This window comes from Prosopis cineraria, unplaced genomic scaffold (assembly GCF_029017545.1).
Source record: "Prosopis cineraria cultivar Desert tree isolate PC_DT_omini unplaced genomic scaffold, ASM2901754v1 PC14, whole genome shotgun sequence".
NCBI lineage: Eukaryota > Viridiplantae > Streptophyta > Magnoliopsida > Fabales > Fabaceae > Prosopis > Prosopis cineraria.
The window spans coordinates 5158988-5174372 of record NW_026555345.1 but is presented as its reverse complement, the minus strand read 5'-3'; the positions used below and the strand labels follow the sequence as shown (position 1 = coordinate 5174372).

At 33.3% G+C, this 15385-nt stretch overlaps 1 protein-coding gene across 1 annotated transcript in view; it reads left to right on the top strand.

Annotated features, from left to right (window-relative positions):
* Positions 1 to 1523: 1523 nt before the first annotated feature.
* The window catches only part of LOC129293128 (uncharacterized), a 79917-nt gene continuing 66055 nt past the window's right edge, over positions 1524 to 15385 (top strand). The window contains exons 1-12 of the mRNA XM_054930929.1: positions 1524 to 2450; positions 2556 to 2666; positions 2772 to 2983; positions 3076 to 3286; positions 3395 to 3632; positions 3728 to 3878; positions 4010 to 4311; positions 6318 to 7123; positions 7217 to 7333; positions 7455 to 7645; positions 7732 to 7942; positions 8033 to 8270. Of these exons, the coding sequence (XP_054786904.1) occupies positions 1688 to 2450; positions 2556 to 2666; positions 2772 to 2983; positions 3076 to 3286; positions 3395 to 3632; positions 3728 to 3878; positions 4010 to 4311; positions 6318 to 7123; positions 7217 to 7333; positions 7455 to 7645; positions 7732 to 7942; positions 8033 to 8270 (3551 nt within the window). The 5' untranslated portion in view covers positions 1524 to 1687. The remainder of the gene's footprint in view (positions 2451 to 2555; positions 2667 to 2771; positions 2984 to 3075; positions 3287 to 3394; positions 3633 to 3727; positions 3879 to 4009; positions 4312 to 6317; positions 7124 to 7216; positions 7334 to 7454; positions 7646 to 7731; positions 7943 to 8032; positions 8271 to 15385) is intronic.

Here is a 15385-nt window from a genome sequence, read left to right as displayed (position 1 = left end):
AAGACAACCCTTCATCTGATAGCTGTGTGAGAATAATTTGTCTCAAGGAAAAAAAAAAAAAAAAATCTTTTCCAAAGACTCCTTGAAGACCAACAAAAGCGACATCTTCAATTCTGACATTATTGCAACCTTCTGCAGACTTTTTCTGGCTTAGAAGTCTTCTTTTTTCTGAAAATAATAGTTACTCGAATCGTAATTTTTCTTTTTGGTCTTTTGATGCTTATCTTGTAATTTAAACTTTTTTGTGTGTGAATATATTTTTCTTTTTTTTTATTAAAAAAACTAAATAGTAAATGCATTAAAGTTCTACTAAAATTGTCAATTACTATTAGATAGTTGTTAATTATTGATACTTGATTGTTAACTGAACAATTAATCCCACTAATAATTGTCCAATTGTAATTGACAATTTTAGAATAATAAATTGACAACGTCAAGAAAGATATAAGACATAAAAGTAATTTTATAATTTCATGAAACTCTAATGTATTTTGCTACATTCATTTGGAATCTATATTATGGATTGTCTTTTTGGATATGATTTTGAAGCAAGCAATCCAGTTTCTTCCCTTCTGACCACTATTGGTAGACTTTCCCAGGCCTTTAATAATGATTTCGTTCTTAAAATTGCAAATCAATTTCTAAACGTTAATTCTTGATTTCATTGCTTGCTAGATAACTTTGACTACAGTAGGAAGGTACAAGATTGAACAATATAGATGAGGGAGAATAATAAAGAGCTCTTAAAAGAATTAATTAATTTAAATTAGGTTTTAAGTGTTAAATTTTAGGAATTTGCAACTTAATATCTCAATTTTATAACTTCATTGTGATGAATTTGTAATTGTATTCCAAATTTTAATAAAAAAATATTTTTTTTGATTCTTCAATCATATTAAAATCTAGAAAATAAATTATAAATTCATCATAATGCAGTTGTAAAATTAAAGATTACGTTATAAATTTTTAAAATTTAATATTTGGGACCTAAATTAAATTAATTGATCATTTTGAGACTTTTTTATTATTTTCCTTGTAGATTATAGAATGTTGAAAGCACCCAAACACTTAAAAACAAGGGTGCCATTTTCTTTAATGTCTTTTAAATGATTAAATGTGATTCCAAGTCATCCTTTTCTTCTGCATTCTTTGTTCCAGCAAAAATATTTAAGTTAATGACATGTACACTGTTATTAATATTAAAATTGATAGACAGTACATTGATGATTCATGCCATGTTGCTTCCCGCTATTCTGGCGAACTTGGTATTGAATTCGAAACAATAGGCGTTTTCTATATCATTATAAATGTACAAGTAAACTGTCTTTGCTTGTCAGGGATGGTCATTGTTTAATTCTAATGTTTTTCAATTTACCTCTGATTGGAGGTTATGGTCATGGTCAACAAAACAATTCATTTCTTCTCTGAAGAGCTTAATTCCTTCGCCGTTCCAGTACAAACAAAAATTCAAACTAATTAGTAATAATTAATACTAAATAATCCAACTCAACTCTGGTAAACAGTGCATCCGCTTCCTGTTTGAATCATTCCCACCGTTCTTGATGCTGCAAGTGCAAGAAAGCCACTTTTAATGTGAAACACTGCCTCAATCATATTTCTCTATCCGTAAATCTTATCATTCAACAGATTTCCTTGAGCTGTTAACCGGTACTACTCACAAGCAGAAATGGTTAATTCTCCGATGCTATTCCTTTTTCTCTGCACTATCTCTTTCCTCTCAGGCGTTTCCTTAGCTGACCCACCATATCAAAATTGTTCAACAAGCAGTAACTACACCAAAGGAAGCTCCTTTCAGAACAACCTTAACAACATCCTGGGTTCTCTGTCTTCCAATGCTTCAATCTCCAAATCTTACAATGTCTCATATGGAAGCGATCCAGACAGAGTGCATGCCTTCTTCATGTGCCTAGATTATGTTTCAAATCAAACATGCCAAGATTGCATAGCCTCGGCAGCACAAGACATTCTTAAACACTGTCCCAAAGCAGAAGAAGCAATTGTTTGGGAAGAGCAATGCCAGCTCCGATATTCCAACAAGGACTTCCTCGGCAAAGTGGATGTCACAGGAAAAATGGGGTTTGATAATAAGCTGGATATTTCAGAACCAGAGAAGTTTGAGCCTGTGGTGAATGGGTTGTTGCATAGTCTTACTGACAAGGTATCTTTCAATGTTTCTGCTAATTTGTATGCTATTGGAGAGGCACCCTTTGAAGAGAAAACAATATATGGATTAGTTCAGTGCACCAGAGATTTATCAGCTAGTGATTGTAATGTATGCCTTAAAAGTGCGATTAGTCATCTACCTATTTGTTGCTATTCCTCAATCGGAGCTAGAGTTCTAAGTCGTAGTTGCTACTTGAGATTTGAGCTATACGAATTTTACAATGGTGCACTTGATCCGAATGATTCATCAACAAAAACTAGCAAAAGTAAGCATTTCTGTTTCAAGTAACTTCGATCAATTAGACTGCATCGAGTTATAATTCCCAATCTGTTGAAGATTGACTTCTCTTGTTAAATGATCACTTATGCAGGTACAACAAGCAAGGCAGGGATGATTGCTGGAATTATAGCAGCCACTGGCTTGGGAATAGTGATTTTCAGTTGCTGCCTTTACTTCTTTACAAAGAAGAGAACTCAGAAAAGTATGTAAGATCGTAAGCTGAGCTAACATAAGGTCAATTCATGTTTCTGAGTTTTTCTTTTTTTCTTTTCTTTTTTTGCTTAACTTCTTGGGTTCTCGTGTTTAGGTAAGGGTGGAGTAGACCGTCATGTGATCGATCTTCATAGCTTTGGGGAGAAAGGTCAATCAGTGTTCCAAAATCACCAGAATTTTCTTGGAAGAAATGACAAAATATCTGAGGATTTGCCTTATTTTGATCTTGAAACTCTGTGTGCTGCTACCAAAAACTTTTCCGATTCAAATAAGCTTGGTCAAGGCGGCTTTGGCTCCGTTTACAAGGTGATTGAATCTGAAGCTTAAACTCAAGAAAGATTAATCAAATTTTCTTGCATATTCATTAGAGACAAACATAAGGTCTGTGGTTTTTGTAGGGCGTATTAAGTGATGGCCAGGAAGTAGCAATCAAGAGGCTTTCAACAGGGTCTGAACAGGGCTCAGATGAATTCATAAACGAGGTTCTGCTGATACTGAAACTTCAACACAAGAATTTAGTGAGGCTTCTAGGATTTTGTTTAGATGGAGAAGAAATGCTTCTTGTTTATGAATTTTTGCCTAATGGCAGCCTTGATGCTGTCCTTTTCAGTGAGTTCTTTTCCTTCACCTTTCAAACCAATAAGATAATAGAATATTCATAGTTTTATCCACTTTAGAATGGTGCAGCATTTGATATTAGTCATTATTTGTGGACAGATACAAGGCAACAAGCACAACTAAGCTGGATTAAACGTGTTGATATAATATGTGGAATAGCAAGAGGGATTCTCTATCTTCATGAAGATTCTCGACTAAAGATAATTCATAGAGATTTAAAGGCAAGTAATATATTGTTGGACCATGACATGAACCCAAAAATTTCAGACTTTGGAATGGCAAGAATATTTGCTGGAGCTGAAGGTGAAGCTAATACAGCTACCATTGTTGGTACATAGTGAGTACTTAGGTTCTAGTATAATATTTTTATATTTTGAAAATATTTTCTTGGTTGGCAACTAGTTTATGACTTTTGTACCTTCAAATTTTTAGTGGATACATGGCTCCAGAATATGCTATGGAAGGATTATATTCTATAAAATCAGACGTATTTGGTTTTGGAGTGTTATTGCTTGAAATTATTACTGGGAGACGCAACGCAGGTTTCTATTACTCTAAATTTGCTCCTAGCCTTCTGGCATATGTAAGTATTAGAAAATAAAGTTATCCATGAGACTTTATCATTTTAAACTTTTGGGCAGAAGACCAGTTTCTCTCTCTGAAACTTATGTATGGCCATTGATTGATTAACTTGAAGAATCATTCATCATGCAGGCATGGCACCTGTGGAATGAGGGAAATGCACTGGACTTGATGGATCCTCTACTAGCTGATTCATGCCCTGAAGATCAGTTTCTAAAATACATGCATGTTGGATTACTATGTGTTCAAGCAGATGCATATAACAGACCAACCATGTCTTCTGTTGTTTTAATGTTGAAAAGTCAATCACCAACTCTTGGTCAGCCCCAAAGGCCACCCTTCTGTGTGGGAAAAATCATTAGTAATGATCATAATGTGCCAGAAAATGAACGTTGCTCAGTCAATAACTTAGCAGCTTCTGATACACTTCCCCAGTGAATAATAGATTTGAAAACTTCCAGTCTAGTTTTTCCCCTTTTATTTTGTAATATTGTAGTTAGATGGTATTCAGTCAAAGGCTGGCCATTCAAGTTGTAACTAGATTTACATTTTTCCTTTTAACGTATAAACTAGGCTAAATAGTTGTCGTTGTCACTGTTGACTTGTAAAAATGTATATAACTAATTTGTGGACCCACTGGTGCATAAGTTTTATTTTTATTTCTGCATCCATCAGATGGGTTTGAATTAATTGATAAAATTCTGTTGTGCACGAGGTAAATGAACAAGTGAGACAATTTTATCAGGAGAGAAACCAGGTTGGCACTCTGGATATCTGTGACTATTGTATATATTCTCTAAACTTCTATTCAAAAAATTAATCTGTTTGAGCATTAGTCAGACTGTAGCAGTTGTTGAATTTTGATTCCAAATGACTGGTCATGCCGGAGCATATGAGCAGAACCAATACCAAACTTCTGTAAATTTGTTGATAAGTATAAAGAAAATTTCCTGCAAGGCAGAAAGATGGTAAACGGTAATTATCATGGGAGAATCTGTGATCAAGCATCATTGTCAAAAATTTTTATTTCTGCAGTTTGACTTTAGGATGGTAAATTCTTGCAATGAATTTCATAGGCTTGCCACAGCAAAAATTTTCCGAGAAAGATCAAGTAATTCATTCTAACAAGCAAGATTCATAATCTAATGACTTTTTCCTTCAGGTTTGGGCATGGAATTACGGCTCCAAGAAGAACACAATTTTGTCTCATTTTCTCAAATCTTGAATTTGAAAGTCAATTCAATCATTCAAATATTCAATTAGTTTAATCAACATGGAGTAATCTTGGCTTCGTCGTTAGATCTAGCAAGATAGCAGCTTCCTTTCTCTGACATAAAGTCAGCCATGAATAGTTTTCATATTACTCCAGAACTCATCTAAGGTCAGTGTTATTGTTAATTGTTTAGATTCTTTGATGCTGATAACGTGAAGTATTTTTCTTTATAAAAATGCCACTTGCTTTATAATCATCATCACTAATGTAATGTTGCCGCCCTTTGATTGAGACATAATGCATGGATAGAATCAAAATCATTGACATCAGTGATAAGCCTGGAAGAACGCCAACAATTGTTTTCTTTTGTTTTTCTTTTTTATAATTAATAAAGTAACGTTTACCGGATTATTTCTGATCTAAAAAAGTTTAATTATGGAAGAATTTCAAATAATGACCAGGGATGTGACTTAATTACCGGTGGGTCTTGAAAAATTTTGAAATTTTAATTTAGTCTAAAGAGATAAAAGTGAAAATAATTTCAACTGTAAAACGATTAAAGTACCCTTCACTTGTCATGCAAAATCACTAGTTGTTAATTTTTTATTTTACTTATTAATTTATCAATATCATTTATAAATTACATCCATTTGTCAGACAAGCAGTACATTAGTTGTTAATTTGCTAATTTTACTTACAATTTACTAACATTATTGTAAATTATAAGATTTGTCAGTAATTTACAATTGATGTTAGTAAATTACAAGACTTGTTAATAATTTACAACTGATATTAGTAAATTAACAAGTAAAATTAGCAATTAACAATTGATGTTACTGCTTTTGATTGAATAACTGATGTCGAGTCTTATATAATTATTCACATGTTAACTCATGTAATTTGTAACTAATATTAGTAAATTAATAATAAAGTAAGAAAATTAACAATTAGTGATTTTGTATAATAAGTGAAGGGAGTGGTCTTTTTACCGTTGAAATTGTTTACTTTTATCCCTTGAATTAAACTGAGGTTTTAAAATTTTTGAGATCCACCAATAATTAAATCACATCTTTGGTCTTCATTTGAAATTCTCCCATTAATTATTATGATGTCATTAACGCAAGTTCTTCTTCCATCTGCTTCAAGTCTTCTATCCCAGATGAGAAATTTCCCAACTTTTTCTTACCCTCATGCAAAATCACCATGTCTTGCCTAACCTAACCTTCTTTATACATTTTTTCTGTTTTTTTGGATAAAAATGTATGGATTTTCAGCCATGTTTTTCTTCGTCATTCCCATCTTATGTTTTCACCTCGTCTCTGGTTCAGACCCCCTCTTCACTTGGTGTCCACCCGAATTCCCAGATTACACACTAGACTCTACATTTCATAACAACCTCAAGCTTCTTCTAGAGTCACTTTCTTCCAACATTTCAGTTTCAGGTTTCTATAACACATCCATTGGAGAAGACCCTGTTAAGGTCTATGGACTGGCACTATGCAGGGGAGACATAAACTTAAACTCCGCAATCTGTAAGGACTGTGTTGAGAAAGCAAGCCAAGATATACTCAACAATTGCAGAAGTCAAGATGCTATGATATGGTATGAGCTTTGTCAAGTAAGATACTCCTTTCAGATGTTCTTTTCAAGGATGGTTTATACTGGGAAGTATCCGGATGAAAATAATCAAGCAAAGAACGTGTCGGATCCTGTTCGATTCAGCCAGGTTCTGATGTACTTAATGAATAACCTGTCCCGTGGGGCTGCATCGGTTTCTTCCAAGAATATGTTTGCTTCTGGGGAAATTGAATTTTCCCAGAAAATTACAATTTACGGCCAAGTACAATGCACAAGAGACATCTCTGAAACATTATGCTATAACTGCTTGATTTCTGCACTAGGAGACCTTGGAGCTTGTTGCTCATCCCGCGAAGGTGGGATAGTTCTTAGTCGAACATGCAATGTGAGGTTTGAATTGTCTCAGTTCTTCAATACTTCTTCTCAGTACCTCTTGGTTTACCCAACTTCTAAAGGTAATGTTTCTGGCTCTGATTAGTTTAATTGTATTTCCGCATAAGAAGGCATATCAATGTTATCATTAGCAGATTCTTGCCATTCATGAGCAGGAGGGAAATGGAAAACATGGATGCTTGTACTGATTATATGTGCATCAGTGTTCATATTAGCAGTTTTTATTGGTTTCTGCACTGCCTATTTCCATAAAAGACAAGAGGAAGACAGAGGTGAATTTTTTCTATAATTTTTCATCTGTTGACTATGAGAAAGTAGTGCAAGAATTACCAACCTCAGTTCTTTGGTTTTTTTTTTTCAATTTTCTTTTTCCTTGAAAACAAATTGAAATAGATGATGGAAAAAGCGAAATGATGCTACTGCAACAATTAGCGGCCCCCAAGAGTGTAACAATTACACAAGATGGAGAATTAATTAGCTCTGAAGAACTTGTGTTCATGACTTTAGCAACAATTAAGGTTGCCACTGATGACTTTTCTGAATCAAACAAGTTAGGACAAGGAGGTTTTGGTGCTGTATACAAGGTAAGATGGTCTCTGAATTTCATTTCAGCCCAAGTATTACCAAACAAGTCTTTAACAAGTGATGGTTTGATTCTTGGGAATTTCAGGGTGTCCTTGCAGATGGAAATGAAGTAGCAGTTAAAAGGTTATCGAGGAAGTCTTGGCAAGGCACAGAGGAATTCAAAAATGAGGTAATTCTGATTGCAAAACTCCAGCATAAGAATCTGGTGAAGCTGTTGGGATGCGGCTTGGAAGGAGAAGAGAAGTTTCTCATATATGAATACATGTCCAATCAAAGCCTTGACAAATTTATCTTTGGTTTGTTGACTTTCCCCCCGTTTTTGAATAAGGCTTATGTTTGTCTGTGTGGGTCACTGATTGTAGGTTTTGGTGTTTCTATAACTTCAGAATCAGAAAAACGTTCACATCTTGATTGGAACACATGCTATGGGATTATCATGGGCATAGCTAGAGGATTACTTTATCTTCATGAAGAGTCAAGACTTAGAATCATTCATAGAGACTTGAAACCAAATAATGTATTGCTTGACCATGATATGGTTGCAAAGATTTCAGATTTTGGGATGGCAAGAATTTTCTGTGAAAATCAAAGTGCTGCCAATACCAAAAGAGTTGTGGGAACATAGTAAGTTATCTCTTATTTAACTCACATAATTTAACCCACATAGTAAGTTTTAGTTTTAGTCCCAATAATAAGTTTGACTTAACTATTTTGGTCAATTGTCATGGAAATAATTGAGCGAATGTTTGGAACAATGATTAATTCTATTGTTGAAAGAATGTTTTATTGGTGAATTGAAGAATTTCATAGCCTTTTAAGATCATTAACAAATTTAAGCTAATATTTGGTCCATTGTCAACAACAACTTTGAAGAGAAACAATCACTTGGTTACTTTCATTAAAATTTAAGAAAATAGCACAAGATGTTTCAGTGAAAACCAATAAACCATAAATGAGTTGGATTTTATATTTCAAGTCAAAAAAAATTAAATATTCTGTGTCAAGTTATATTATATGCATTATACTTGATTTTATTGTATTCCATATTACTTATGATAATGTCTATAATGTTCAAAATAGTAGATATATGGCTCCAGAATATGCAATGGAGGGATTGTTTTCAGTGAAATCTGATATCTTCAGTTTTGGTGTCATTCTTCTTGAGATCGTCAATGGAAAGAGAAATAGTGGCTTTTTTACAACTGAACTTGCCCCTACCCTATTAGCATATGTACGTTTCATCAATCACTTGATATTCTATCCTTATTCCTCTTAATCAACCCATAAAATTTCAAGAAAAGTAATTTTGAATATTACAGGCTTGGAGGTTATGGAATGAAGGAAAAGACATAGACTTTGTAGATCCTCATCTATTGGAAACTTGTCTTGACTCAGAAGTTTTAAGGTGCATGCACATAGGATTGTTATGTGTACAGGAAGATCCAGAAGATAGGCCCACCATGTCAGATGTCATGGTTATGTTAGGAAGTGAATCAATGTCTCTTCCACGACCTAAACAACCTGCATTTCCTTTGGGTAGATCAATTCAAGTTGATCCATCATTGATGACAAATTCCTCCGTGAATCACATAATGCTCTCTAGTGTTCAGCCCAGATGATTTCTCACCTTGTGGCAATGTAAAGTTTTCATTAAGCATGCATGATGTTATATTATTATTAGTGTTTGATATATGATTAACACTTATATTACACCTAACATAGCATTGAATATACATATTTTGTTCAATAGCCGTGAATGAATCTTACTACTTGTCCAGTTTAGTATCTAAGCTTCTCGAGTTTCAATTCAACATGTTTTGTTAATTGTGAAAGTAAGTTTGATGCAGAATCAAATTATGAGTCTCACCAAATGACCAAATAAAAACAGAGGTGTGCAGTGCAATTATGGGCTGTCTCCTCAATTGTACCTCATGAGCTCCAACATAGCACATTTTAAAAGTAGTGGGCTCCTAAACATAAAATTTCAGACTCCAACATAAATGTAAGAAGGATGCATTTTTAAATTTAAGGAGCATGGGAGCCTGATTGCGAGTGGCAATGCGAGTTTGCGAAAGCTGACATTCATGCATGACTTGTTAGTTGACCCGGACGCCTACTCCTCCCTGTTTGAGGGTCTCTATTATCATCATGTTCCTCCTCCTGTCGCCGGAAATGGTGAAAACAGAGTAGAAAGCAAGAGCGACGACAGAGCAAGAGCACGCGGCAACAGAAATGGTGAGTTTTGGGTTTTAAGTTTTAAAAAATCTAGACCAAAAACGCAGTGTTAGTGTCGAGCTGTGCCCACCGTATCAGCCGCATCGGACGCGGACGTACGCATATCCGTGTCCGACGCCTATAGGATACTTCTGTGCTTCCTCATAGTCTAGCATCTCTTTTGTTCAATTATGTGTTGAGTGGACGAGAAGACAATGTTCCTATCCTGGGTAACATCTTCAGAATAGATCTTCATGCATATCACTTTCCATCTGTTCCAGCAGTCAAGATGACAATGTGTTTCATTTCTTTGGCTTTGCCTCTGCTTTCTTTCCTTTTTCGTCTCATCATTCTCACCGTGGCTGAGCAAGAGTTCCTCCAATTCCAATACTCCAACTGCTACTATGAAAGAGGAAACTACACAAATGAAAGCGCCTGCCACACCAACGTCGATGCCCTTCTTCGTAATTTCGCTTCCGACACCAAAATTGACTTTGGCTTTTACACTTCCTCTCAAGGCCAAAAAACCCTGACAGAGTCTACGCACTTGGACTGTCCAGAGGAGATGTGGAGTCAAGTCCTTGCCGGAGATGTCTCAGAAGTGCCACAATCCTTCTCCCAAAGAAATGTCCAAATCAAAAGCAGGTGTTTGGATACAATAACGGATGCATGCTGCGATACCCAGACCACTCAATTTTTGGGTTTTATCTGAGACCTAACAGATTTGCCGGAATTTCTTCCAAAGTGCATGCCAAAGACGTGAACTACTTCAATGAAACGGCGAATGGTCTTTTGCAAGATCTAACAAGAACAGCCGCAGCCGGCAACTCTCATCGTAAGTTCGCAGCATCAATTGCACAAGGCTTGTATCGAACACCTATATATGGCCTTGTTCAGTGCACGCCTGATTTGTCTGAGCAAGATTGCAGAAACTGCTTGGAGGATACTATCGTGTTGCTCAATTATCTTTACAAGAATCAAACTGGTGCAACGCTTTACAATTGGAACTGCATTGTTAGATAAGAGCAGTTCCTCTTCTATGATCAAGCAGTTGCCAATTCACTGCAGCTAGAGCCATCTCCATCTCCATCTGCACTAGGTATCTTTACTTAACTCAAAAGGCAAATAACAAACTCCGTCAATTAATAACATAAGTGACATGGTTGAATGCTGTTTTTTTAATAAGGACAAAGCCGTGGTAGTCGATCACAAACTATCGTCATGATTATTGTTCCCATTATTGGTTTGGTGACACTTCTTTGCTTACTGGGTTACTATCTGCTCAAGAGAAAGTCAAGGAAAAGCAGTCAAGTAGTTCTTAGAGAAAATTGTAATCTATCTTAGACATTCACTTTTACCCTTCAAAGTATGTTTATTTTAATTATAACATTTATTTTGATACTCATGAAATCGGTTCAGTTGGGGACGAAAACTCTAGCTTGACTGCCTTGCAACTTAGCTTGAATACCGTTGAAGCTGCAACAAATAACTTGTCTGAACAGAACAGAATAGGAAAAGGTGGATTTGGAGAAGTTTACAAGGTTTAATCTACCAGACTGTACTACATATAAATTTTATGTGGCCTGATTATTCGATTATGTTTCTTTAGGGCATTGTTTATGATGGGCGAGAAATTGCTATAAAGAGACTCTCAACATATTGTATTTAAGGAAAATTAGAATTCAAGAATAAAATTTTACTGATTGCCAAACTAGTGACTTAACTAGGATTTTTCTTGAAAGAACATGAGAAAATTCTTATTTATGAATACGTCCCCAAACAGAGCATTGATTTCTTTTGGTTTGGTTTGTAACTTCTAACATCATCCCTTCTTTTTGGTTGAAGTTTCCATTGCATGCTTTGTATGGATTTATTTCTGGAGGACTTATTATTATTTCTTATTTTTTCAATTGTTTGATTACCTTTTGTAGATCTTGAGAAACAAAGATCACTAAATTGGTTTGAGCATTTAAATTTATAAGAGGAGCTGTACAAGGACTTCCTTACTTGCATGAACATTCTTTTTTCAAAGTTATTTATCATAATCTCAAATTGAGTAATATTTTATTACATAACAAGATGAATTTAAAAATATTAGATTTTGACATAGCAAAAATAATTTGCTACAAATGAAGACCATGGAAGCACAAATAGAATTGTCAAGACATAATAAGTCTTAAATTCTTGTCTTGTCAATGCCAACTGATGATCTTAAGTAATAAGTTGCATGAGAAACAAAAGGAGGTTTTGTGTGTTTTGTATGTGAAACATGGCTTCCTCTGTCCTATCCTATGCATTACCTTCATGTGCAAATGCATCTTAGCATTTTTACATTATGCTAACTTTCTGTTTTGTTTTGTTTGTTTTTGTTTTTTTTTTTTTTTTGGTAGTAGTTATAGCTCCTAGATATATAATGTATGAACATTATTTCTGAAAATTTGATGTCTCTAGTTTTTAGAGTTATAGTTTTAAAAGTTCTTTGAAAAGCAGAAAACGCTAGTTTTGATGAATCATATATCTTAAATGTAAATATTAAATCTAAGCTAATTATTTTTCCTATAATATGTCGTCATATTTATCTAATCCCAATTAGCATGCTAAGTATGGCTAAAAACTGGAAATTATGAATTTGATTATCTAATATTTGAGACATTATTTCGGGTTTGGAATCAGTGGAATGAGGGTACACCGTTACAAGTATTGGACCCTTTTCTAATGGAATCTTCTTGTGATACTGAAGCAATCAAATGTGCGCAGATCAGGTTATTGTGTGTCCAATGAAATCGAGATGATAGGCCAATAATGATTCAAATTGTTTCGTATCTTACTAATGTTTTCATTGAATTACCATCTTCAAGAGAACCTTCATTCTTCATGCATTCTAAAATAATATGGTCTCTTGATATTTATTTGTAATTTAAGGAATTTAAAATGTATTAATTTTCTTCTCGGATGCTTATTTATAATTTTTGAATCTTTTTTTAATTTATTAGATTAATTAATGGTCAAAATTAACATTTTGTCGACATTAAAAGTAACAATGCACCGTTTTACTTATTAAATTATTAAGAGAAATTTTCAAAGTCAGTAATAAAATTTATCATTTAACAAATAGTTACTTGTTAAATTATTAATGGAGATTTATCATTCCAGTAATAAAAATAAATAAATATTTATAAAAATCAGTGTATATTAAATTTTTTAACAAATCTCACTAGTAATTTAATAAGTACTCATTTATAAAATAACAAGTTAACATTAAACTCCTGATAAATATTGGCATAAAAATTCAAAACAAAGTTAAAAATATATAATGATTTGCATTATATAAGTGAAAGAAATTATTAACTTAGTAATGACTATCCTATGGGTGGCCAAAAGGATGTAGGTTTAAGCCCTCTGGTTACCTTAAAAAAAAAAAATTCTCTCTCTCACAGGTCTACCACCAGTGCCAGAGCTTCAGTGGGTGTGGTTTGGCCACTAGTGCTACGGCAGTGAGGAGATTTTTGTTTTGAAAATAAGGGATGTTGTTTTATGTTTTTTTTACTAAAATTTAATTACATTTTAGTGTCTTAATTCTTCTTTGTAAATAAAATGTTCCATGGGTATTTGTCGGGCGATTTCCCTTGAAATTAATCCCCTGGACCTAGAGACCTAGATGAATTTCTTTCCTGGAATATGCAAAGCTTGGAGTTTTGGAAAGTTTTTTTTTTTTTTTATTATTATTTGTTTCGAGCAAACCTTCGAAAGTAGAGGCTAGGAAGGTATGAATGCCACACACCTCACGTCTTCGTGATCATGACAATGTCAAAAGGCCTGTCGTTTTTTCTTTGCATCTGCATCTGCTGCATCTTTCCTTTCTCTTTAGAAAAGTACCCGCACGTACGGTGACGTGTTGAAGATTAAAGAGTGAGAAGAGTTCATACAACATCTAAAATGATATCAGTTGATTAAATGAGTGGAGATATTAGTTCACAGTTCAACTTAAGCTTTAATCACAATTAAATCTAAATGGTAATCAGAGCCAATATAAATAAATTAATATATTTTATAATTTATCTTAATTTTTTTTTCATATTATTGTAGTTAGGGTTGTGAAAAAGTACGTTAATCCAGTTTAATACAGTGCAACTCGAGACAAATTCGATCCTGTTCAATTTAAATAAAATTATCTTTCAGGACAAAAGAAATCAAAAAAATCAAACTTTTCTTTAAGTTGAACTAGATAAGAACCGAGCACCTGTATCACTTGGTCCGGTCTTAGAATTTATTTAATGTATAATAATAATTAGTATTTTTTGTGTTTTATACTTGTAAAGTTTGAATATTGAGCAAAATTCTAATATTGACCACCTAATTTTTCTTCTTTTATTGATAAAATTTATTGTTAACTTGGTATAATGAACTTTAAATATGTTAAAGGTTATTTAATGTTATTAAAAGTTGTTTAATTAAATTATTTGTATTGTAATTGGAAATATTTTTTGTTGTTTGTCGGAGATTATTTTGAATTTATAATTGGTTGTTGTTGTGATACATTTTATATGACTACATTAATCTTTATTACGTTAATTAAATTTATTATGTTAAAATAATTACTACTTCTCCATAGATAAAAAAAAAGTCAAAGTAAGATACTATATAAGATTGAAACCACTCTCTTAATTATACCGGACTAGTTTAATCCTATTTAATTTCAAATTATATTAAAATTAGATCAAAATATAAATTGTTTTAACTTAATTTTTTTTTATAAAAAAGAGTAGATTTGAATTAGGTTAAAGCGCTCTCAGGTCACTCCCTTTATGTAGCTATAGTTGCAGTGTCGCGTCCACCTTCATTAAATTTTAAAAAAAAAAAAGCAAACATGAAAAGAAAAGAGCAATAAAGGCGCGTTGGGAATGTGTTTGGTGGTGGAAATCGAAAAGCCGACTTGAAAGCAGAGTGGGGTCCTTTGTCTTTGCGGCAGTGGGAAGGAAGAGCAATTTCAGTTGTGCGTTCTCATTCACTCACTCGTCTTTCTTTGTAGCTCTGCATCCTGCCGACATATCTCGTTCCAGCATGTCAATGGCATTTGATCAAATATTTTCTTGGTATATCTCTTCTACGTTTCTTTATTCTATTATTAACCATAAATAATAAGTCTCCCTCCCACACCACTCACCTGTAGGATATCGATAAATGGTCTGAAAACGCAGGAAACCAACACATTTGTAAACACCGGTTGCGTCGATGTATTTTTTTGAAAAATTTTTAATTCATAATTCTAAACTAAATTCACACCTATCTTTATCTATTAAGTAATAGTAAATGAAAGAATGAACAAGCATAAGAAATGTGAATGAATTTTGTGTGTGTAAATGTATATTTTTCTATATTTTAAAGTTATAAATTTAAATTATGAAATAAGTATAATTTTTTTGTGAAATGATAAAATATTGATGGATATTATTTTTCTATTATATAGCATTTTGTTTGAAATTTAAACATTAATTTTCATTCCTATATATAATTATTTTTATATA